The 27610-nt window shown below is 30.1% G+C and overlaps 2 protein-coding genes across 3 annotated transcripts in view; one reads left to right on the top strand and one right to left on the bottom strand.

Annotated features, from left to right (window-relative positions):
* Nucleotides 1-27610, top strand: part of LOC106692450 (probable ATP-dependent DNA helicase HFM1) — a 46594-nt gene that overhangs the window by 5799 nt on the left and 13185 nt on the right. For both annotated transcript variants that reach the window (XM_067049016.1, XM_014438406.2), the window contains exons 8-15: nt 234-353; nt 2076-2251; nt 23117-23345; nt 24216-24361; nt 25330-25514; nt 26001-26098; nt 26172-26386; nt 27210-27424. In XM_067049016.1, coding sequence (XP_066905117.1) covers nt 234-353; nt 2076-2251; nt 23117-23345; nt 24216-24361; nt 25330-25514; nt 26001-26098; nt 26172-26386; nt 27210-27424 — 1384 coding nt within the window. The remainder of the gene's footprint in view (nt 1-233; nt 354-2075; nt 2252-23116; nt 23346-24215; nt 24362-25329; nt 25515-26000; nt 26099-26171; nt 26387-27209; nt 27425-27610) is intronic.
* Nucleotides 3496-6524, bottom strand: LOC106692527 (pro-resilin). The gene is made up of 3 exons (XM_067049006.1): nt 6468-6524; nt 4575-4675; nt 3496-3815 (listed from the first exon to the last, which is right to left on the bottom strand). The coding sequence occupies exons 2-3, from the start codon at nt 4671-4673 to the stop codon at nt 3597-3599; spliced, it is 318 nt and encodes a 105-aa protein (XP_066905107.1). The 5' UTR covers nt 4674-4675; nt 6468-6524; the 3' UTR covers nt 3496-3596.

The raw sequence follows: 27610 nt of genomic DNA, 5'->3' as shown, positions 1-27610 counted from the left end.
TTTAAATGAATTTAATGTATTAATGCTTGAAATGGTAAAATCCAAATATACTCAGTTAAAAAACAAATTCTATGTAGTTAACATATTTTTATACTAAAAAAAAAAATCAATACCAGCCATGGACCCACATTATATCAGTGGTGTAATGAGTATTTTATAATGAAGGTCCAAGGTAAAAATGATTTATAACAGTAACACTTAATATTTATTGCTGATATACAATTTTTTAATAGAAATGGTGAAGTATGGCGTTGGATTCCACCATGCAGGATTAAGTGCTTCAGATAGACATAACATTGAGGAGTTATTTAAATCTGGTTTTCTTCCCATTCTGGTGTCAACAAGTACCCTAGGTAAAATTCTTATTTTACTCACTTTCTCACTGTCCCGAGCATATAGCTTGTCCCCAAGAATATGGCAACAGGGAAATTAGAGCAGAAGAAACTCTTTTCTCTCTACATATTCAATTGGCCCAACCAACAGTTGAATTATAAACAACATAATCGTTTTCATTTTTCTGTAAATGTAAAAATTTGTAAGAAACAGTTTAATTGAGAATAAAAATTAATAAATAGGTGCTAGGTAATAAATAAATTATAAAAAAAATTGCTGCTTGGCCTATATTTTAATGATACTAAAAGGGAGGCATTAGTTTCATCTTTACAATTAGTGCTATGTAAGTTCTCTCTAGTAGTGCCATATTCTTGTGGGTGAACTATTGTATAGATGATGACTATAGTTCATCTATTATATATTTAAAGATCTGCCATATAGATGATTTATTATTCATAAAGAAATAATCTATGAACAGTAATGCATATGCAATAATTTTTCACCCCGTTTAAAAACTAAAAATTGTATTACCTATTTTGTAGGAGAGGTAGGGTTATAGTCTTTTGTAGAAAATTGGTTTTATTATTTTTTTTTAAAAATTAAAATTGTTTCATTGTAACCTAAATACTTTATAAATATAATTATGAATAAAACAAGACTGTTGATGGCAACACTGCTTCAGACCATTGGACTGCAAGCTGTACCATTGTTTTGGCCTGTTTGTTGGTAGCTTACATTAGTGCAACATATACTCTTCGTGTTGAACGGATAGACACAAATAAAATGTTTTTAATGTTTTATTTATTACGCTTATCTCCTAATGCTAATACGCATATATCATAACGTTTAAACTGTAGTGAGAACAAAGAACACTTGATTCAAAGTGCTCACAAGAAAGACTTCACAATAACACAGTGCTAAAACAAAGGACTACTCCGACGGCTAGTGATACAATCGATATATTCACAGTTTGCCACAGAGCAACTTGTATACAATAAAAAATGAATTTTCATATCACACTTTAACACTTTGCCCTTTTGTTATAAAGCCCTCCCTGATCCACAACATAGACTTCAAACTGAGCTCATCAACCTTCGAAATAGTTCCTTTTAATTTAGCATTGTAGGAACACTTGTAACACAACTTATGAAGAGTCTTGGGTTCAGTACTTGGTATGAACATATTGTTTCTGGACCATAGAGATGATGCGATCAACTCCAGTGCTCAACTGCCAGATTTATAGAGACTGGAATCAGACTCCAGGATGGTCTCCAGAAGATTTTCTGATGGATCCATTGCTTATGTAACAGGAAATAAAATTTCTGCCAGAAGCCAGAATCACACCCAGGCTCGTAAATTAGAAAAATCAAGTGTCTTACCCATATCTGTATATACTATTTATTTATTTTCTCTTTTTGAATCTTAGACTTAGTAGAATAATACACTACTTGAAAAAATATGTAACATTCTCGAGTAAATACCCAATGGTTGTGTGTGTCGGTGATGACCATATCCTTCATGACCTAACTGGTAGAATGATTACTAGTAGGTCCGCCATTTTCATAAACCAAGAATTAATAATTAATCTTTTTCTTTTCATTGTCACTCATAACCAATTAACTACAATGTTGATACCTGTATGTCTATATAATCTATTTGAAAATTTGATAGTTTTCTTAATTAGTAATAAAAACTATTCTATGACTTTCCTGAATTTTTATTATTTATCTTTCATATTTCAGCAATGGGAGTTAACTTACCAGCTCATTTAGTGATAATTAAATCCACTGCCCAGTATGTCAATGGTTCTTGGGAAGAATATTCTGAGGGACAAATTCTGCAAATGATGGGTAGAGCTGGTAGACCGCAGTTTGACTCTTCTGCCACTGCAATTATTTTAACTAAAAACACGTTGAAAGTAAGTGTTAACCAACTTATTTTTAGATAAGGTTAATCATAATTTGAAAACTTTGTGAAATTGTAAGCTAGCTTTCTGAGCTTGAAAATTAGTGATATTATCGAATATCTTTGGGTTTTACGCTTAAGTGCATTGTCATCCTCACTTTTTTCAGGTCATCATTTGAAATTTCCACTTTGGTTTGTAGATGATTACGCATATGTACATTGTAATCAAATAAATAGGCTTATATTGATTAACATTAGTTAACATAGTTAAGCCAATATCCCATTGTAATTTCATTTTACTTACTGGAAACTTGTAAATGCTTGCCAGACAAAAATCTTAATGTATGAACCATGTATTTATTCTTAGTCCCAGAATAAAATTATTTTTTCATTTCATATTTTTCTTCAGAGGCAGGCCAAAACATAAATTTATCAAATATGAGTTCCAGAGACTTGATAGTTCATTAATTGATAATAATTTTTTTTTATATATATCTTTATTGAAATTTACAACTGTACATTATTATACATTTAGTAAATTTGATGTAAGTTATAATGGAATGATACAGGCATGTAGAGAAACTACCCATTGGTAGCACTCTAATGACGTTTTACATTAGCAGGTCTCATTGCCATCATCGTTTCAAGCGCCTCGGAGGATTGTCAGGAATGGAAAAGGAAGCTAGATTAGGAACTAATGGGTTTGGGTGGTTAGGGAGTTTATAATAGAAGGAATGATATCTGGTTCAGGCTTGATCGGTTACATATAGAACATTAAGGTCTTTACATATGATTTTATTTGTGACATAGTAAGGAGCATTGAGGATTTTATGAAGGATTTTGGATTGTAAGGATTGGATACGAGAGGAATTCGCTGGTTCAGTAGAGCCCCAAAGCTCAACTTCAAATGTCCAGATTGGCCTTATTACAGTCATGTAATTCATTTTTTAGTCCAAAGTAGCGGATTTGTATAATGTTTCTGTAAGAGTAACATTATTAAAGGATACTTTAGTGCAGTCAGTAGGCTTACAATGAAGGGTAAAGGTGATTTGATGGGATTTATTTTAATCCTCTAATTACGACAACATTCTTCGATGGCTATAATAAATGGTAATTTTAAAACAGTCATTTTATTTATTTTTTAAAATTTAATGTTCATCATATTTTTATTTTAAGTCACTTAAGGATAAAATTTCAATTTTAATAAATTTATTAAGGTAAATAAATAATAGGTGGGCTTAGATGTATATATTTTATTTTAAAAAATAGTATAAAATAAACTAGTAATCATTCTTAAGGTTGAAAAATTTCTCAAGTGTTTTTTTCTTTGGAGACCACACCTGTATAAAATTATTATTTCACTTTCGTGCAGATCCAAATGGGTTTGCATTTTCTTGAAAAGAAATTTTTGGAACAAATCCTGATTCTCCCTCAATGTAGTAAGTCACTGTCATCAATTTTCCATCAGGTAACAAAACTTGATATGATCCCTCGACACGCCCAACTTCATTGCCAGCTTCTTGAGCACCAAAGTACAGTGATTTCTCAGCATCTTGTACTTTGTAATCATATTGATACTAAAAAAGTAACAATCAACAATTTAATTAAATATTAACAAAGAAAAAAATATGAAAACTTTAGAAGAAAATAAGGTAATACAGCTTGTGATCGATTTTTGGATGTTGGTCACCATAGTAAAGTCAAAACAGGGAAAACACTAGCTTAAAGGACTCAAAATCACTATTGAATTATATGTATAAGGAGTAAATAATTGGTGATTCCAAGATAAACTTTGTTTTCCAGAACATTCATGAAAAAGTGAGATTCCTCGGTTTCCCCCATAATCTTCATGTATAAACTTTACTATTAACTAAAGATTTGAAGAATATAAGTGGAAATGAAAAACAAAACTAGAATAAAATAAAATAAAAATAGAATGCCGTTAAATTAATTTAATTAAATAATTATATGTATCTTTATTGAGTTATTGCATATGCTCAAGAATTATTTTTGTGACCAAAAGCCTACTCTATATCCAAGAACTACAAATACTTTATGCCAAGACATGGTAACTGAAATCAAGCAGATAGGTAAGACAACAGTTAATAAATAAATAACGTTTATATTGTATTGTTTCCAATCCGTTTATATATGTATATGTTTCCGCTATGTTTATATTGTATTACATAAACTGTGCAAAGTTTAACTTTAATTCAATTTAATTAAGTTTATAAATTAATACAAATTTAAAAAAAAATGTTAAAATCCAAAAAAAAATTTAAATTACAAAAATTTATCCAAAATTGTTGAACTAATTAATGATAATGTGTTCATACCGGCATTGGTTTCTCTGTTACCAAATCTTGAGGTGCTCCACTAATTACAGCTGCGATGGTGATCAAAATAAAAACATTGGTGTAATCGATCATCTTCATTGCTAAAATCAGAATTAGTTAAAAAAAAATTATTTAGAATTAGTAAAAAAAATAATAATGGCACTATAGCTAATACTACAAATTTATGAATACATTAATGATTACATACGAAAACATTTATGGATAGTAAAATAATTACTGAGCTGTTACAGTTCTAGATTGTTTCAAATTTTGTTTCCTAGAGTAGAAGAAATACTATGGATCACATATTTTCACAAAGGGTTGTTATAAAATAAAATTGTAAACATCTTATGGAAAGTATCGAAAGGACAGGTGTTGGAATTTTACTAAGCACAGTAAATGTAAAGTGAGGAGATGTCTCCCAGAGAAGTCAGGAGATGAGGCAGATGACCTCCAAGTTTCACTCCTTAATCCAGGTCGTCTAACCCTGGAATAGTCCAGAGCTAGAGAAGAGATAACTTAGGTAATCTTCTTCAGTCATACCATGGAAGAAAATTTGGTTTAAATCCCCTGCATTAGAACATTTCATGCAAAAGGACACAATTGGAGTATACCAAGAAACGATCTAAAAAAATATTGAAGCTGCATTTTATTTTATAAAATTTCATATTCAGTCATTTTGTCACAATAAGTTCAATAAACTTAATTTTAGCTGTTAGCATTTCTCTTCTTTCTCATGAAGTGCAGTGTCTACGTCATTTCTTGTAGAACATTTTTTTTATGGAGAAAAGTTTTATATTTAATGTCATATAACAGCTTAAGGTTATTTAAAATAAGGAACTTCAGTTATCACTAAGGCTTCTCAATTTCACACACCTTGTACTTCCTGTGTAGGTGAACACGATAGACACGCTTCGAAGATTTCTGGTTGTTTGAAGGCCTTTCACATTTGTTTTATTTAATTCTGTAATCCAAATGAATTAAACCGTGAACGAGCATTACATATATGCGTTACAAAAAAAAAAAGTCGCGAACCTATGCTTCTATAACTTTAAAGGACAAATTTAACGTTGAAATAAAAAAACGTACAAAAAATTTATACTTCATATTTTATCCTGTGTATGCTAAAATATTTATTTTATGAATCTTTTAAAATCGATTTTTTCCAAATATAATCATTTTTCAGGCTCAGTAGATTTACCCGAAATTCCTTACAAACTCTATTTAGAGTGGCATTTTTTCCAAAACTGTTCAGAAAAAGGGAAAATTTCAAGGAATACTCCCCAGATATCCGGCACGCCGGGAAATCGAGACAAAATTGAGAAATTTTACGGTTTATTTTTTTTTTCACAACAAACCAATAAGAAACTATATTATTTACAAATCATATAATGTTAATAGCGTAATTAAAGCATTTATAAAAAACAATAATATCCAACGTTTTTAAAGATTTTAAATTTACATATAAGTAAATCGGACTATAATTGTACATAAATTTTATTTTTATATACATATACATAATTCGTTTTTAATAAAAATAATATGGGAAATCCTTAATATTGAATCATATGTATTTGTTTAAAAATAAGTCCTATTTAAATACATCAAATTTATAAACTTTGCGAAGTATATACACATCTATTTTTAAGTTTTATATATCTATGTAGATGTTTGTATTTTTGGTCTGTTAAATTCAAATAATATAAAGATTTTTTTTATTTACTGATCATACCATCTTTTGCATATCATTCGGGATCAATTGAATGTTTATTAAATACTACCTATACATGATATATTATCATATAATGGAATAAAGTATATTTTATTCCTTTATGATAAGTCATTTTTTGTCTCTTACTTATTATATAAAGTTATATAATAATGTTAACTTACCTTTGTTAATGCTAGAACGGTACTGTCTTGATTTACCTACCGGGAAGAGTATATATAGTAAGGCGATGGTACAGGGGCCGAAGAAACATTACTCCCCACCAGCCACCGGTCAATGTCATTTGTACCTTCCCCGATTTTGCAGTTCAGAAGGAAAAATATTTTTCACTATTAGTAATGTTCTTTAACAAAAATTTTTATTTCAGACAAATTATCGTTATCATATTGCCCCAAGCCTACCAAATATACGTCGAAAACAATACAATTAACACTTCCAGAATGAAACATAAACACGAAATTTTCAACTCATGAAATTTGAATTTCTGTCCTTTTATAAGAGGAACTATCTTCTATATTTGATGTTTTCTTGAATAACTTTTGTTTGTTTTCATCTACCATTTTTTTTAAGGATCGACAACAAATCTTTTTAAAAATTAAAAGTAAACCCTATAGAACATCGTTGGGTCTTATTTACTCTTAGAAGAATTTTAAGGATTGGAACACGCGCTGTTCCCAGAGAAAAAGTGTGCTCCAAACCTATTATTGAGACGTCCACGAGCCAATTGATGACAGCTCTGTCAAAAATTGGATCCTTTTGTTATTTTTAAACAGTAAAAGGATCATTTTATAACAAATGCGTTGTAGTATGGATTGTGGACTAATACATTAAAATGAGAAGATATAAGACGTGAAGTAATTTAGATGGTCAGGAAAATGAAGTTAGTTCAACACGCCGTCCAAAATGTTGAAATAAATTAAGTAAGATGTTTTAAGGTTTTTTTTTTCTTGAAAACTATAAAAAATCAATTTAAAAAATACCTATAGTTTTTTCATTCGTTCTTAGAAGCCGTTTTATTAATTATGGTATTACAGTCCTGCAAGAACCCGGACCTTCTCCACCACAGCCAACCAATCTACACGGTTTTCTCCTTCCATCTGTCAACATTCAAAAGCTTCAAATCCTCCTCCAAATCGTCCAGCCACTTGATCTGGGAACGTCCATTTTTCATTTTTTCCATCTGGTTTGCCATAAACCATCTTTTTGGGTATCCTTTCTTCGGGAATTCCCTCAACGTGTCCTAACTATCTTATACTTTTGACTAAAGCCACGGTGCTGAATTCCCCGAAAGATCCATCAGTTCCCCATTCCTTCTTCTTCTCTAAATTCCTTTACTAACAAATAACTCCCCATATCCTTCTCAATACCTTCCTCTCCAAGGAGTTGAGCATCTGTTCCGCTTTTCTTGTCAAGAGCCATGTATCTCCCCCATACTGGGGAATACGTAAGACAACTGGCTTTACGACGGTTTTGTAAATGACCTCTCTCATTCTCTAAGAGAAAGCCCTAAACTTCAATACTTTTTACAGTGAGAAATAACGTCTATTTCCTGCTCCTATCCTGGCCTCTATTTCGCTCTCTGTTACCATCTGTAACCAGGCTTCCCAGATACTTAAACTGGTTTACACAACTGAAACTGTGGTCTCTGAACGTCACTTTGCTATTCTATTCCTTTTCCTTTATTGAACATTTCATGTACACTGTCTTGTCTTCATCCACCTTAAGGCCTAATTCGAATAGAGCTTCTTCGAATTCTTGGAATGAGTAACTGTTTTAGTACCGCTAAAAATTCATTTCCATGTTAAATGTGGACTCTTTTATAGTACATCTCAGTTTTGGACAAAATTTAAAAAATCTAATTTTGTTTTCTGATGGTTTAACAACATACTTGATCGAAATAATAAGTTGTAAAATTTATTCAACGCAGAATTCAATTTGGTTTTATTGTGATTTTTTCACAAGGATACACGTTTTAAGATTATGGATAGATGAAAAAATACCTAAAACTTCGTTTTTTTTTACTTTATGAAACTAATTTGCTGCTTATAAACCGTTTTAGTACTGCCAAAAATGCGTTTCCCTGTTAAATGTGGGCTCATTGATAGTACTAAAAATGAAAACCTTGTAGATCTTTGACCGCACGAACTACGTTTTTGTGTAGAGGCGTCCTGATGGATTGCTTCGAGCAATTTGTCCCGCCCATCTTAACCTCCTTATCTTTATATCATGAGCTATTGACTGATTAAAAAGGAATGCTGTGAATTATTAATTACTTTATGTTAGTATTTATATTTTATATAAATAGATTGATCAGTATACTGCGTGTGATAGCAATCAGCTAGCCCCTGCCAGAAATGAAACAAATTATTAATTTAATCAAAATTAATTTTTTATTCAAGCTAATAATTGTAATAACTAATAAACCACTACTATAGTTAAGTATAATTTTTTTTAAATTTTGGTTTCATTCACCTTTTTCGTGATGAAATGTCACAACATGAACGACTATGGCTTGCTCCCCTAATTTTGATCTTGAGTACGCCCTTGAACTGATGCATTTGGGCAGTATAGCTTAGTGTTGAATAAAGCATTTCTCTCAGTTTTGGATAAAAATTTTAAAAATATGTTTTTTGTTTTTCGGTAGTTTAACATTAATTACATACTACTTGATGTAGTAGTGCAGAATCCAATGCACTTTAATTTATTGTTTCTTAACGTTTTCGCTTTATTGAACCATTAAGGAGTTATTTATAAAAATTATTTTTCAAATTATTTATGTTTTATTGGTTTTCTACATCAGGGATAATGTATTTTAAATAATAATAAGCCCGACAACGTTCCCAGTCAGTGGCTCAGGGAACCCAAAGTAGGAAGCTGTCACATCCTCACACAAAGTGAGTCCTACCTTCATTAAATGATAAAATATAAACTACGCAAACATCTTTTATGGAAATCACTTTAGTTTTTATGAACAAAAATAAATTATGGGCTAATAATATTTATGTAAATAAAAATTCAGATTAAAAGCTGAAAAATTTGATGATATTTCATATTTCTTCCCGCTTTCATAAAAAATAAATAAATAAAGGAAGTAAATAATAAATTTATATGATTTGATGTAGGACATTTTGAAAAGTTGATATTTACCAAATAAATAATAACTTTATTTCGTGGAGTTATCTGTAAAAAAAATACGCTTGTGGTGACTTATCGAATTTTCAGGTAACGAGGAGAAAGGAATATATTGTACTAGGTGGGGATGATGAATACGGATATGAAAAATTTTAAATTTAATTTATTGTTCCACCACCCTCGAAGAATGGTGGCAAAACTGGAGGATTAAAATAAATTCAAATAAATCCCACTAAATTACATTTACCCTTCGTCTTGCCCTACAGTATCTTTTAATGCTTGAAGAAGTTTGTCGGGGGGTGCGGTCAGCAAAGAACAACATAAATAAACAAAACCATATTTATTTATTTTATGCCGACGTTTCGACATGATTTTCAGGTCTTCATCAGGGGTTGTGGCCTATTATCTTTTAATAATACCCCACTTATTCCTGTTGAACAAATCCGTTACTTAGGACTAAATCTAGACAAACGACTGACATGGAATCCTCATACAAGACTGAAAAGACAGGAAACTGCTCTTCGATTCCGACTATTACAACATTTACTAGACAAACGGTCCAAACTTCCAATCCACTACAAAAGACTGACATACATGACTATTATAAGACCTATTTGGACATACGGAGTTGAGCTATGGGGCTCCACTAAACCATCTAATTCCTCTCGAATCCAATCCTTACAGTCCAAAATCCTTAATGCTCCTTACTTTGTCACAAATCAAATCATCCATCAGGACCTCAATGTCCCCTATGTTGCCGATTTGGCCAGAACCAGATATCAATCCTTCCATAATAAACTTCCCAACCACCCAAACCAACTCGTTTCTAACCTAGCTTCTCCTTCCCTTTCAGGCATCTGGAAAGAAGATGGCCTCGAGATCTTCTCCTTTAGAAATGTTTTATGAGTTCTATCAATGGGTAGATTCTCCACATGTTTTTATCATGTCATAATATCACTTACAGAAAATTTACTTGATGTGTATACATGTATACAGTTGTAAATATCAATAAATAAATTATTAAAAAAAAAAAATTATTGTTTACTGGAAAATTATCTTAAATATTTCTACAATATCTCAATTAGTAAACATGCAGTTTACAGCAAGTCAAGGTATTTTTTTTATTAAATATTCTGCGGTTTTTTCCGATTTTCGATAATTAACCAATGTACAATAATGTTTTGTAATATACAAATTATTACTCAATGTAAATTTAGTTATAACACCAATATATTATTTAATATTGTCTACTTCCTAGTTGGGAGGAGCTTGTACATGAGATTTGCGGAAATAATTCTGTTGGAAGCCTTAATCTTATAAAAGCGTTTGATGGACATCAGTACAACCTTCACGTGAAGAAGCCAGCGTGACCTCCTTCCTTACAATAATATTCGTATTTTTTCCCCTTCCTTTAATATCTTTGTTTTAATTAATATTTGATTTGTGTTAAGAACTGAGAAAGTTTTGAGAGTACAGAGTACGTTAGTAACAGAGATGAATTGCTAATTACCATTCTATATTTTGTAATTGTTATTTCTTGTCAACTTTTAATTAAGGCGGTCTATTGCGAATTTGTGAAGGTACATCACACACTGCTATCTAAACTATTATCTTTAACTATCTGGTAAGAGCACCCAAATATGTTCCCTAAATCATTCGAACAGTGTATTTCACTGTTAGAATACAATTTAAAAAAAAATAAATTAACACTATCCTTACCATGTATGCTGATGACACATGTCTATTGTCAGTGAACAATGATCCTTACATTGTATCCCAAACCCTCCAATCCCACATCACCACCCTTGAAGAATGGTGCTAAAACTCGAGGATTAAATTAATCACCAAATCACATTTACCCTTCGTCGTAAACTAATGACTTCTTGCCCTACAGTATCCTTTAATAATACCCCTCTTATTCCTGTCGAACAGATTACTTAGGACTACATCTGGACAAACGACTGACATGGAATCCTCATACAAGACTAAAAAGACAAGAAACTGCTCGTCGATTTCGACTATTACAACATTTACTAGACAAACGGTCTAACTTGCCAATCCATTACAAAATACTGATCTACATGACTATTATAAGGCCTATCTGGACATACGGAGTTGAGCTATGGGGCTCCACTAAACCATCAAATTCCTCCCGAATCCAATCTTTACAGTCCAAAATCCTTCGTAAAATCCTTAATGCTCCTTACTTTGTCACAAATCAAGTCATCCATCAGGACCTCAATGTCCCATATGTTGCCTATTTGGCCAGAACCAGATACCATTCCTTCCATGATAAACTTCCCAACCATCCAAATCCACTTGTTTCTAACCTGGCTTCTCCTTACCTAATAATCCTTCTAGGCGTCTGAAAAGAAGATGGCCTCGAGATCTTCTCCTCTAGAAATGTTATTGGAGTTCTATCAGTGGGTAGACTCTCCACATGTTTGTATCATGTCACTATGTCACCTACAGCAAATTTACTTGTTGTATATATTTGTATACAGTTGTAAATAACAATAAATAAATTTATTTAAAAAAAAAAAATGAATTAGGTTGCTCTTTTTGCATGGATCGATACTCTATACATGGGACAGGAGTATTTTTCAAAATAAACAATACTTAGCTTGCTAAAATATAAATCTATTCATGGCAGAATTAAATATTATATAAAATTTTCTGTAAAAAAAATTTGCCGGTAACGAATAGTTGTCAATTTGTGACAATCTCATAGATATCATATGACAAATAATTATAGCGAATCAGACCTCCCAATCCCGTCCCCAATATTACAAGGTAACAACTCCTCTTATTACTAATAAGTAAATTAAAGCAGAAGTTGAAAAAACCTAGTTATATCCAGTTATATGTATTTTGTATTTAATATTTAAAAAACTAGGAATCGGTCATACCAAAGTTCAGAGCACTTCAACTAGCTCAGTGTAATACGCGTAAACATATTCTCCAGCTTATCGCCTTTTACAATTATTGGATGATTAAATGGTAAAGATAATAAAGAAATAATAAATATCCAGATACACAACCTCGTAAAAATATGGAAAAACTATTAGAAACCTCATATGGTACGAAACTATATACAACTTGCGACGCGAATCACTACGTTAGTTGATGAAACGACAGGACAATGAGTTCCCGAAGCAGCCTTATACTCTAATGAGGTTAGTCATGCAGCATCGCTCATTTAGGATACGTCTGTGCTCTCCCCAATACTGTTCTCAGTGTAGTTCAATAAACGTAAAAAAAAATAAAATAAAATAAAAAAAAAAATCTATATATACACAAGCTTAAATCGGAAATAAAAATGATGAACATGTTTAATAAACAAAATCATAACATAAATTGTATAAGCAGTAATATACCTATAAGGGAAAAGTAATAATATAGAGACGTAAATAATGAGCTATGAGCTTTAACATAATTAATGATTAGTCAGTCTCTGATTGAATCGTGAAAAGGATTGAAACAGGAGTATTTTAAATGCGACTAAGGAAGTTGATGTAAAATTTTAAGAGGGATAAAATTATAGAAAATGGTGTAATGGCCTATTAAGAAGATTGAAATGAGGTTCTACGACCTGTAAAAAGGAGTTTACAGGTCAGAAGGTCGAGATTTAGTAAGGGGGTGGATGGTTGTATTTTGGTAAAGGAATGTATCCATGGAATATTGCCTACCGAAGGAAAAAATAATTAATTCTGAAGAAAAGAATTCAGCGTTATGGTACGTGATAAAGGAATGGGGAGACTATTCATTATTCCATTCGGTGTGTCCCCGAAATCTGACGAGACCTTCAATACTGATAGTACAAGAGGCGGGAAGAAAAAAAAGGCAGTTATCTCACCCCAATTTTTGATTACTTAAATGAAAACTATGTATAATTACTAGTCAAAACTGATGAGTCTGCCAAAGTATAGGTAGGGAGAATAAAAATGGCGGCTGTTTCAAAACCATAATTTTTCATTCGGAACTCTATATGTTTAAAATTACCAATAACACTAGATAATCTAAAAGAACATTATTTAAAGAAGATTAAATTTTCTGAAATATGAGCCATAACAGAGCTATTTACGTCCAATAATTTTCGAGATATAGCCTTTCAAAGAGCAACATTTCATAAAAATGTACTAAAATATCAGTAGTTAGTGAATCTATTTTGAGAAATCTATATCTCAATAACCATTCGACGAACAAATATCTATTAGCTCTCAAATCAAAGCTAAATAATTTTACTGTAAAGTAGTTTATGACCTCAACCTTCATAGGGATAGTAGTTTTCATAATATTTGCTAAAATAAATTGATTTATTGTTGTTCGGATAATAAGTTTGATTTATGAAAAACTTCATTTCAGAAACCATTGGACGTACAGATGTCTGCCCGCGCTCAAATTAAAGCTAGTTAAATTTACTACAAAATAGTTAATAATGTTTATCTTTGTAGGAGTAGTAGTTTTTATGATATTTGACAAAATAAACTCACAAAATATTCATTTGTAGTTATTCGTATAAAATATTGGATTTTTGATAAAATATATATAGACCCATAAGACGCACATATGTCTGCCAACACTCAAAATAAAGGAAATTTAACTTACTATAAAGTAGTTTATGACACTTATCTTCGTAGGGGTAGTATTTTTTATGATATTTACATAGGAATATAAATTTGGTAAATGAAACTTTGTCGGAATAACTATAAATCAATTTATTTTAGCAAATATCATGAAAACCACTATTCCTACGAAAATAAACGTCATGAACTACTTTATAGTTCATTAAACTAGCTTTGATTTGAGTGCTAATAGACATCTGTACGTCAAATGGTTTTTGAAATATAGATTTTTCAAAATAAATTCACTAACTACAGATCTTTCAGTACGTTCCGTACAACATTTTTATAAAATATTGCTTTTTAAAAAGCTATATCTCGAAAACTATTGATCGTAAATAGTTCTATTAGGCTTAAATTTTAGCAAATTTACTCTACTTTAAATGATGCTCTATTGTTGTTGGTAGTTGTAAAGATATAGAGCTCCGATAAAAAAATTAATTATTTTTAACGTTTTGAAACAGCCACCATTTTTTATTCCCCCTACCTATAATTGGCAGACTCATCAATTTTGATTAGTAAGTATACCTAGTTTTCAATTAATTAATTAAAAATTGGGGTGAAATAAATGTCTTTTCTTTCCTCTTGGGCTCTTGTCCTATGACGAGACCCTCTATACTCCAATCAGCCAGAAAAAATTGGAGCAGTTAAAATGTTTGTTTTTTTTTGTCTTTCCATTGCTATGTTTTGTGAATGTACGAGATCGGTTCGGAATTAAACAGTATAATTAACTTAATCAAACAGATTTTACTACAAAAACATAACAGCAGTTTTTCATATGATTGTTTCGGCTTTTATACTATCTTCTTTCCGGCTTTTCTGCCATTTTGTTTCTGATAATGGCATGAAAGCCGAAACGAACATATTCTTTATAAATTAAAATTGATGAAATATTCTTTACTTTATTTGTAAGAGATATTCTATTAAATTAAGAGAGTTTTCGCTTAATTAAATTATATTTCCTAACACCAAAATAATAAAATCATCAATAAATACTAGAATCTTAGAACTTTCACTTCTAACGGACATGAGTTTGACGCATATTTCTTGGTAAATGAATGGTAAACTGATGTCTATAATTTAAACAATTTTGAAAATATTTTTGAAAAATATATATCGGTTACGTTCCATGTTGTACATCAAAGAAACACGTTCCATATATTCTAGCAATCTTAATTTACAAGAATTGAATATTTTTTACTGAATGACAATAACCTGGGAGGAAAGATATACCTGTAGGGCTGTGGATTTTCAAGAGGAGATTCTTATCGGTTTAATGTTGGCGTGTCAGAGGAAAACTAGGCAATTAGCATACTATTAATACCAGCTTGTTCTACAAAGATACTCCCGCAACATTTATTTAGCTCCTATCTCAATTAATTCCTTTCATTAACTGGTCAGGATTCGTGCTAATTTAAGTATTTTTCTGAGTAACAATAACTTTACATGTGTCAACACTTTAGCAATCTTTTCATAGCAAAGTTTCGTTATGTAAGACTGTTCTACATATTTTTTTTCTCGAAGAGCAATACCCTCAAAAGATGCACTACTTTCCAGTTATAACTCTAAACAAATAAAATAGAAATTTCTAAAACTATATAAGTCAATGGGGCTCAGAGTTGGGCAAAAATTATTCGATTGACAAGAGACGATTACATTTTTATTCGAATAAAAATACGACTAAAGAATCTGAATACTTTTTTATTCGTCATTATTTTATACGAATAATCAATTATTCGGGCAAAACAATTCGAACAACCATTTGAATACTTCTGTATTCGTCCATTTTATTGAAAAATAATCTCTTATTCGAAAAAATTAAATGTTTGACCATCTGAATACGTTTGTATAATAAAGACGATATTTTTTGTCTTACAGCTATACATATATATTTTATGTTCGCTTATAGATTAATTTTAACTTTTCTGATTTCGACATATAGGGGTCCATTTTTGTTTTCGGATATGTAGAATATGAAAATACTATCGATTTATTTTAAATTTTCTGATTTCTAACATGTTAAGGTCCCTCTATATGTTTCGGGATAAGTAGAATATGAAAATACTATCGATTTATTTTAAATTTTCTGATTTCTAACATGCTTAGGTCCCTTTATATGTTTCGGGATATGTAGAATATGAAAATGCTATCGATTTATTTTAACTTTCTTGATTTCTAACATGTTAGGATCCCTTTATATGTTATGAGATATGCAGAATATGAAAATGCTATCGATTTTAAGACCGCGTATCGATTAATTTTAACTTTCTTGATTTCTAACATCTTAGCAGCCTCTTTAAGTATTGAGATATGCAGAATATGAAAAAATACAACAAAAATTGTAAAATTCCTGCTATTTCTTAAATATTTTGTAGATGTTATCGGCGTTGCGGATCGATTGATTGATTGATAGATTTATTTATTGATAGATATTACAATCTGCCACACAGTTGAGGGCAATAGATAATAGTGATGAATGATCTCATACATACTAAAATAAAATAAAAACTAAAAAAATAATAAAAAAAATAAATAAATTAAAAAAAATAATAATAAAGTTTAAAAAAAATAACTAAAAAAAACAACTAAAAAAACAACGCGGATCGAAAGGGAGCGACGAGGATGGTGTACTGTTTAACTTTGTCGGATAATGAAATTCAAGATTAATTCGGTTCTTGAACACAATCTTTATCCACATATAATAGTTATCTCTAGTTTGCTAAACTGAATTAGTCAATTCTTCATTATAAATAAATATAAAAAACTGAGGCTCTGTTTAGAGCATTATTTAACCTTATTTTATAATTTTATACCTACCAATTTAAATTTTGTATTTATTTATTAAAATATAAATATAAACAACTTCTTATTTTCAGCGTACCATAAAACGATTTAGAACATAGTTAGGATCTATTATGAACCTCCATAAACAACTTTTTTGTTATGAATATTCTTACACGACCAACAATGGAGGAATAGAATAGAAACAAAAAGTAGTTTTTATTTTTAAACTGCCATATTCAGCATTCCATCACCACTGTGACAAAACATTCAAATTAAAGTTGACATTTACAGTAAATCGTAGGGAAACAATTTAGAAAAAGAAACTTCTCGGTTTGTGCCTGAAATGTCTCTGTCATCCGTACCTTCACCTATTAAAGACAACCTGAAACGTGACATCCCACGGCTCTCTTAAAATCATTATCGGCAACCTTACTGGCAGAAGAGTCGAGGTCTTTTGATTTTATAATAATCTAGTATTTAGTTTCTAGACTAATATTAATTGTAAAATAATAATGTGGGGGAAAAAAAAAATGTTATCTTTCTATTATATTGTATCATATAAAAAAAAATGTAATTTATTAATTTATATATGTCCGATCACGGATTGATCAGTATGCTGTGTAATGTAGCAACCCGATGTATTTGGGCAGCATGATTGAATAAATTTCTTTCTCTGTGTGTAGTTTTAATATTAAGTAACTTGTTGTTTTTATTATTTACCGAAATGTAACTTTTAAATTTCTAAGAGGACAAAAAATCCACAATCATTGCCAAGTTGAGCCAACAAATATTTTTTGGGTTGCTAACCCATTCCTTTAAAGTAGTAACAACCCATAAAAGGTAAATATGGATTTGTTTTGGTTTTTCAAAACGTAACCGTTCTTCCAAGCAGTTCCAACAGTGTTGTTAATTATGTTTTATGTGTTTATGAGGTAGGAGGAACATGAATTTAAATTTTGTACGCCTGATTTTTTGTTGATAGCTCGATTCTTATGGTTTTCTATAGCGATTATTTATTTTAGATTTCTCTTGAAGTTTTCATCCCCCCTTCTCCCCCGATGGATTTTAGGAGTATCAAATTTGAATCTATGTTCTGTTTGTTTGGAAGGTGCAGGAGAGATTTCACCTCTATCCAGTTCTGGCCCAAAACTATTGTCTGTTGTATCACAGCAGTTAAGAAACTTTAATAGATAATTGTAATATTTATAGTTATTAATCAATCGTTATTTTTTTAAATAATTAGTTAGATCCTCAAGATCAAAAAAAAAAAAAATATATCAATGTATACATATATATTAAGTTCGAGCGTGATTCTGACCAAATCACCTCCTTGCACAACCGTTGGTCTTGTAACAGTACTTCCTTACAAAGTCCTGAACCCCTGGCCCTTCATGGGTTGTAGCGGTACAGATCTAATTTTAATATATTAAGTACTATATCTTTATCACCGCGTTTAAGTAATGAATGTGACGAATCGCATATTTCGTATTCATTAATTTTATTAATTTACGAAGAGCATTTTTGAAAAATTAAGTTTCATAAATAAGATGGTTCAGAGAAGTTTTAAAAAAGCCCAGGTTAAAATATATATATTCGAAATAGGAAAGCTACAGGAAAAGATTTTTCTTAGATCTCCTTGAAAAAAATTCTATTGTATAGATAAAATTCCTATTTTTTTTACTTACAGGGTATTGGTTTAAATTTTTGTCATTCTTTGAATACATTTTTTCCCCACAATTTTAGTCGTTAGAATTAGATTCTCAAATGAATAATGAAAAAATTCGTCGATTTCGCATCAGTATAGATAATCAAAAAAATTACGCAAATTAATCGAGCAAATTTTTTAAATTTAAACAAGTTTAAACTTGTATTTTTTTAAAGATAAACTTGTTTATAACCTGATAAATGACCTAGGATTAACTAATGATAAATCCTCAAAAAATACATTTTCTTGATTATTTTTATATTCCATAAACTAAATCATATTCATGAAAGACGGGCGTCCAAAATTTAATAGATAATTAGGTAATTAGCATTTTTTTAAAAGAATTTTACTATGACTTTTAAATTATTTAAATCCCAAATCCACTTGTTTCTAACCTGCCTTCTCCTTCATTACCTTATAATCCTCCTAGGCGTCTGAAAAAAAGATGGCCTCGAGATCTTCTCCTCTAGAAATGTTATTGGAGTTCTATCAGTGAGTAGATTCTCCACGTGTTTTTATCATGTCACCTACAGCAAATTTACTTGTTGTATATATGTGTATACAGTTGTAAATATCAATAAATAAATTATTAAAAAAAAAAAATTTCAATATTTGTAGCTGGATTATCACTTTCATGGAGATTGCCCATGTGATGATAAATTTCCATGTTATTTTAAATCTAATATTTTTAAACATAAATTACTGGTTTGATGACCGCATTCATTCAAGATTTCCGCTTCTACTATCAGAACAGAAATTAATGTATATTAATTACTTCCATGTTTCATGAATGACCTTCTTACTGTTCTGGTTCTCCATTCATGTTTAAGAGTAGGATTTTTATCACATGCTCTCATGCCTATTAGTGTATAGTCTGCGAAGATTAATTTGTAACCATTAATCTGGGGAAGAAAATCAGCATAAGGAGTATTTCATCTTATTCAATCCCTAATTGTAAATTAGGTATAATTACTAGTCAAAATTGATGAGTCTGCCAAGTATAGGTAGGGGAATAAAAAATGGCGGCTGTTTCAAAACGTTAAAAATAATTAATTTTTTAATCGGAGCTCTATATCTTTACAACTACCAACAACAATAGAGCATCATTTAAAGTAGAGTAAATTTGCTAAAATTTAAGCCCTAATAGAACTATTTACGATCAATAGTTCTCGAGATATAGCCTTTTAAAAAGCAACATTTTATAAAAATGTTGTATGGAACGTACTGAAAGATCAGTAGTTTGTGAATTTATTTTGAAAAATCTATATCTCAAAAACCATTTGATTTACAGATGTCTAGTTAGCACTCAAATTAAAGTTAGTTTAATGGGCTATAAAGTAGTTCATGACGTTTATTTTCGCAGGAGTAGTAGTTTTTATGAAATTTGCTCAAATTAATTGATATATAGTTGTTGGAACAAATTTTCATTTGCCAAATTGATATTCATAAGTGAATATCATAAAAAATACTAACCCTACGTAGATAGGTGTCATAAACTACTTTATAGCAAGTTAAATTACCTTTATTTTGAATGTTGACAGACATATGTGCGTCTTATGGGTCTAGATTTAGATTAGTTGTAAACTATTTTTGTTTCTCCTTTGACCGCAACCCTAACCATCTTCCTATACAACTAGAAATTGACATTTTGTGAGTTTATTTCGTCAAATATCATAAAAACTACTACTCCTACAAAGATAAACATTATTAACTATTTTGTAGTAAATTTAACTAGTTTTAATTTGAGCGCGGGCAGACATCTGTACGTCCAATGGTTTCTGAAATGAAGTTTTTCATAAATCAAACTTATTGTCCGAACAACAATAAATCAATTTATTTTAGCAAATATTATGAAAACTACTATCCCTATGAAGGTTAAGGTCATAAACTACTTTACAGTAAAATTATTTAGCTTTGATTTGAGAGCTAATAGATATTTGTTCGTCGAATGGTTATTGAGATATAGATTTCTCAAAATAGATTCACTAACTACTGATATTTTAGTACATTTTTATGAAATGTTGCTCTTTGAAAGGCTATATCTCGAAAATTATTGGACGTAAATAGCTCTGTTATGGCTCATATTTCAGAAAATTTAATCTTCTTTAAATAATGTTCTTTTAGATTTTCTAGTGTTATTGGTAATTTTAAACATATAGAGTTCCTAATGAAAAATTATGGTTTTGAAACAGCCGCCATTTTTATTACCCCTACCTATACTTGGCAGACTCATCAGTTTTGACTAGTAATTATACATAGTTTTCATTAAAGTAATAAAAATTGGGGTGAGATAACTGCCTGTTTTTCTTCCCGGCTCTTGTACTAAATGAAGCATGAAGAAGCAGTGTCTCATTTGAATCGTTGAAGTGGGCAACAGAGAATTCCGTGGCAGCGAATTTTTCTCTCACAACATTTGAGAGAAGTTTCTGCAGAGATCTCAGCAAAGCTTTAATCCCATTCGACTTCTTCAAAAAAAGACTCGGTTTAGTTATTTGTCTCAGAGAAAAACATGACAGTGTCCTATGAAATCCTCGTAATTTTAAAGCATTACACAGCCGCTGAAGAAACTCCTGAAATTATTAAATATAAAGAGGAAGGTGTCCTTGAACAGTACATTGTACGGTGTTGGTTTGGAAAATTTAGCAGTGAAGATACGACATTGGAAAGGAAAAAGGCCTCCGGGCGACCATTAATGGATATTGATGAGGTTCTGCAGGAAGCTGTTGAGTCAAATCCGTCCACAAGTACTCGCGAACAGTCCAGGGAGTGTGGTGTTTCGAAAGATACTGTTAGTCGCCAACTACTCTCCATGAGGAAGGTGAAAAAGAGCAGTAGACTGGTCCCTCACGAACTTACTCCTCTGCAATCATCTAAGAGGTTAGAAATCTGTGAAAACTTTTTTTAAGAACTTCAAGGGTTCGAACTTCTGCCTCATCCACCATGCAGTCCAGTCCTCGTATAATCGGATTACTACTTATTTCTATCCATGGCCCATTTCCTTCAAGGGAAAAAAATTATAATTTTGTGGAAGTCGAAATTATGGTCCAAGAGTTCTTTGACAGCCATCCCAAAGAATAGTATCAGCGTGGGATCGAGCAATTGGCTGTTGAATGCGGGAGAGGTGGACACAAATTAATTGTTTTTATTATTCCTAATGTTTTATTAGTTACGGTTAGATAACATAAAACGTTCTTACTGTAGTGAGAACTAACAACACAACAAGCACCAAAACAATGGCTTGCTGGTAACCTACAACTGACTGTTATAAAACCGTTGCAAGCCGGTACAATCGATATATTCACAGTTTGCCACAGAGGAACTTGTATACAATAAAAAATGAATTTTTACATCTCACTTTAATATTGGCTAGCAGATAGCTAATGAACGTAGATAACAATGGACTACACTTTGAGTATTAATTGTATTTTATATCAAAGGAATAATAATACAAATATTTGGCTGAAAAACGGTCATTTTTTTTTTATAAACTCCATTAATATAAAGTAAAAGTTAAAGAAATTATGGTTTTACCATTATTCATTATCTAATCGAGGGTTAATTTCAGAAACACGAATTTCTTATTGTAAAAATTAAATAATTTAATTTATTTTTACAGCTATTGTAGTCATATTATACAGGCTGTTAAAGACTCGATTTTTATGTTGAATGATGTTTTTTTGAATGGTACAGTCGACTTTGTTATCTCATCCAGTTCTTATTCACTGTACTTGACTCTGAAATGTCTAATTAAAAAGAGATATTTGCAACCACACAAAGAGATTCAAATGCCTAGTTGAATCTCACTGAATCTCACTGGTCGAGGACACTTAATGATGACGGATTCTAACAGGAAATTGAATTTTAAAGCAATTTTATTTACTCCTTTTTATTCCGCACTGTTTGCCCTCAAATCATAAAAAAAATAAAAAATGCTTTGGGCGAGTATCCCTTCCGATCTACCTTCTGGACGCATTATATCGAAAAAATCGCCGATATGAATTATTTTAGAATTTAATGTCTATGAGAATCCTTCCTTGCACTAATCTCTTTACATTTAAATTTTATGAAATAGAGAAGCTAAGTGCGATAGAGACATATTTCTAGTTTTTACTATTTTTACAATTTATTTTTAGCATTGTTTGTTTCAAACAATGCTATACTGATATTAGTAAGGATTTTAAAGAGAAATTCTGGGATTTCGGAGGTGGGGATTAGGGGTGAATTCCCTTATAATTATTTTTAGTATTATTATCTTCTAGAGGGATTTTAACCCTGTTGGTTCAACTAATACTCGTTAGAACTAAATAATATTTAAAATGACAACACTGAGAAATATAACTATAACATTTAGGATTTAAATCCGAAATATAAAATTGAAAGCGATAAAAATATTGACTTTACTACCAAAAAGAAACTTCAGTCATCATACCTAATAACTATGTAATTTTATTTTGAAAAATTCAAAACACTCCAAGAAAAGGGATATAATAATCAGGTCTTGTGTATTGGACTTGGCCACATTATCAAATAAATCTCCTACTAAATATAAATATGTATTTTTATTTTTCAGGAAAAGTATGAGAAGATGGTATCAGGCAATGATATAGTTGAAAGTAATTTGCACAGAAATCTACCCGAGCATCTCAACTCTGAGATTGTCCTAGGAACAATCACAGATATAGCAGTAGCCGTAAATTGGCTCAGATCTACATTTCTCTACGTACGAGCTATGAAAAATCCCAGACGATATGGCATTCCTGAAGGCCTATCATGTGCAGAAATGGAAGCTCGCTTGCAAGGTATCGTATCATAATCTCCCTTATTTGTGTATTTAGGAGTGGAGTAGAGGCTAAGTTTAGTAGCATTTCAAATCATGTTAATTATCAATGAGTAAATGAGCACTGAGAATTGACCACCGGAAGCTATAAATAATATATATACATTATTTATGTTTTCATACAAAGCATATTGATTTTTGAAAAAAATTGTTAAAATAGCAAAAAAAAAATTATATAAAATTCCTATGAAATGAGGTATACTGCATATTTTTAACTTGAATGAATTATGTTTTGGTCTATGTTTTTCAATATGAAGCCAGTGCTTACTAATCAACACTTAAAAACAAGATTATGCTTGTCATTGGTAATAATTAATAAAAATAAAAAAAAATTCTAATGTTTTTATTGTCAAGATTCATTACTATTAAAAAAGAAAATGTTATTTTAAAATCAAGGATTGGTATTGGGCCAAACACACCATCTAATGGTGGACCAAACCCCTTTTTACAAATTATATTATAAAAATATATTATTATAAAGGATGGTTATGATACTGTAACTCCAGTTATAGTCTATATGATTTAATGCAGATAACTTTTTTTGTTTGTTCTTTTTTTTTTTTATTTTGCAAAATGCTTATTTTATCAGTTAAACTCATTTTTTTACAACCCATTTTTTTCTAAACCAGCTTATATGTAAAATAAAATATTACACAGTGACCACCACAAATTTTTTTACATAGTAGAGAGATTTATATTTTTATTTATAGCATTTCTTTTTGTTAATATTAGCATTTTCTCTCTGTTATTTTGTTTTATCTGTGTTACTTTCTAATTTGAATTTATAATTAATTATTACTAATTTTCATTAACTTCCATTATTTTGTTTCAGCTATGTGCATGAGAGAATTAAATGGTTTGGAAAAGTATGAATTGATAAAGAAAACTGACTTTGCCTATAACGTTGAGCCAACTGAAAATGGCAAACTAATGGCACGGCTTTACATAGCTTTTGAAACCATGAAACTATTTATGAAGGTTTATTTACAATTATAATTTGTAAAATTAATTTATAATTATTTAAGAAGGTTTAGCTTTTAGTTATTTGAACTCAGTATGTGTTAAGTTGGAATGTACTATATTCAAATGAACTAATGAATGAAATAAATAAAATTAATAAATATTGTACCATGAGTTTATTGCAAGAAAACTATAACTGAAATCATTTTTTTCAAGAACAAATTTAATACATATTGTGTACTACTTCATTTTATGCTCTGATAATTTATTATTTTAACACCTAATTAAGAATATAAAAGAGGAAAACATATTTTTTAATACTTGTCCCCTTAGTTACAATATTTCAATTTATTATTTTATTATATTACATATTTATTATAACTAAATAAAATGACATATTTTTTTTTAATCTTTATTTTACTTGAAATAAACATCAGTTGGAAAAAAAAAAAATTAGCTTCATTTCTATAGACTTTATGAAATTGTGTCCCTTACTAATTTATTTGTTTCAAGTGGATTTAATTTAACTATTTTATAGGTACAACCCGATACCAGATTGTTTTTATAGGATTAAAACAAAATTTACCTTTTCGGCTTGTATCTAAATTGTTGGAGGTTTTCTTGGATCTCTATTAATCATTATTGGATCCAGCCAGGAAGCATGAGTTCACTAAGGGAGTTAAAAACACTTTCTTTTCCTGAAAATTTTATTCTATTACTCATAAATACAATAGGCACTTTTATTATTATGTTTTTAATTAAAAAATTAATTTATGTTTTTTAAACTATATTTATTTAGATCGATGTTTTTGGTTACTCACCATGAAAACACCATGAAAACAGGTGCGCCTGTGAGATTTTTTTTTTTTTATTGTTCTTTTAAATAAATAAATTTTAAGTTATTATAGCATTGTGTAATTGATTTCTTTTTGTAATTCTACCAGCAATATTTAATTTAAAGAGCATTATTTTCTTTTATTTTAAAGCTGAATGGTAAAGAAACAATTCCTCAGTTGCTCGAATTGATATGTCAGTGTCACGAATTTTTGGACATTCAGTTGAGGATAGATGAAAGAAATACACTTAATCGCCTTAATAAAGATAAGTTCCAAGAAACAATCCGCTTTCCACTCAATGGGAAAATAAAAACCAAAGAAATGAAAATTAATTGGTAAGTTTAATGAAATCATTAATTTTAATAAAATAAGATCAGAAAACATTTAAATAAGTTGTTTATGAGATTTTTCAGGCTATCCCCATTCTGAAGTGTTGATTGACTCATTCAGTCAAATTTCATAAATCAGTCTCTTCAAAATTCATTATAAATGTTAAATCTTGTGTGGTCTCTTAGTTTGGAGTTTTTAATCTCCTTCCAAGTTGCTTTATTGCTAACATTAGTTCAGAAAAATGTTAGTTTGATTCATATCTAGTCTCTTAGCCTTATATATACCAAGGTATTAGGGAATCCAAATTAGAATATACTACTACCATATTAGAATAAACTTTTATTATCTATTCTGCTTCAACTGTCTTCATTATATTCATTATACTATATTATAATATATATATGTACACACATACACATTTAACTATATTATTAATTTAATTCAACTTAAAATTTAAATTAAATGATTACTTTAATTTCCCATTTCTCCAGTCTCATTCAGGCATCTTTAGGCTGTCTTCAGATTCCAGATGTTTCACTGGTTCAAGAATGCTCAAAAATTCTAAGGATAACTGAAAGAATATGTAAAGGTAACTTCTTTTCTTTATACAAATACTGTAGATTATTTACATAATTGATTCATGACTTTACAATTACTTTCAGCACTGTCATTGTATTTATGGCAAAGAAAATGGTACGAGGGACTTGCAAGTGCCCTCACTATTACTAAATCGATAGGAGCAAAGATGTGGGAAAACTCAAGTTATGTGACTCGCCAGTTACCAGGCATAGGTCCAGCCCTTGCATCTCTTCTAGCGGCCGCTAGAAAAACTTCATTCAAATCTATCATTGAATCAAATCCAAGAGACCTAGAAAGAGTATGTCCATAAATATATAGTTCTTTCAAATATCAAATATAATTTAAAAACAATTTGATCACTATGTTCAAAAACCGATTGAAACTGGGAGTGGCATAATTGTGTTGCCTAAAGTTTCTTTTGAGATCATATTCAATATCTTGAGCCTAACATTCTCCAATGTGTATAATTTTGACAATTTCAATTGAATGGGGGTATATTTTATGATGGATTCTTATGGGAAATAAAATTCTAAAGCAATTCCACATTGGTGAAAATCAGTGATCTGATGATTTAGAAAAGCATCTTTTCAGTTAAATGACAATATCTGTTTATGTTCATATAGGATTATTTCAGTTAGTACTGAATGTAGGACCCTGTATTTGATTCAATTTAAATTAATTAGCTATAATGTCTACTATAGAAGTGTTTGTAATAAAAATCTTTCATATTGAGATTAGTGAAAATTTTCAAAAAGTCAATTTTTTTTTTAGGATCAGCATCTTCCCAAAATATCAGATCAATATTCACCACAATAAACGTATTACTTTAGAATTTGATTTTCTATATGAAACCATCATAAAATATATTTCATTATTCTAAAAAAATCCAGAGGTTTGCAGATTTAAAAGATAATAGAATGAGTTAGGAGGTTAAATATGAACTCCAAAGAAACTTCAGATGAAACAGTTATCTCGTCAAGTTTCACCCTTAAATTACGAAAATTTCAAAATTCAAGAGTTGTCAATTCAGCCTTTAAAATTGTTTATATGGTATTCTAGATGTCCTCCTTGTGCCTAATAATTACTAATATTTGCAAATTAATTAACTAATTTTTTTTTAGATTATTAATAAACATCCTCCAATGGGCAATAGTATGCAAGAAATGGCAAGGTCTATACCACAGTATTCGCTTGAACTAAATTACCAAAAATTCACTAAGAAGTTATATGTTTGTTTGAAACTTGTGAATTATGATAAAATCATTGATCCAAGTCATACATTTAGTTTACTTGTTGCTGGATGTAATAACGAACTCCTCCGCAAAGAAAAAATAAGGTATTCCGTTTTTGAGAAGTATACGATTAATGTTTATTCATTTATTGACATATTTCCACCCACAGGCAAGATTTAAGCAGTTACAAAAAGATAAAAATTTTGTAATTATGAGAGATAGTTGACCGTGGATGATAAATGAGGAGAAGATGGTTGGGGGTGCGGTCAATGAAACACAAATAAGTATGA

Source organism: Halyomorpha halys, unplaced genomic scaffold (assembly GCF_000696795.3).
Source record: "Halyomorpha halys isolate HHAL.00 unplaced genomic scaffold, Hhal_1.1 Scaffold58.1, whole genome shotgun sequence".
NCBI classification, from domain to species: Eukaryota; Metazoa; Arthropoda; class Insecta; order Hemiptera; family Pentatomidae; genus Halyomorpha; species Halyomorpha halys.
The sequence above is the reverse complement of the archived record's forward strand: the minus strand, read 5'-3'. Positions and strand labels throughout refer to the sequence as shown.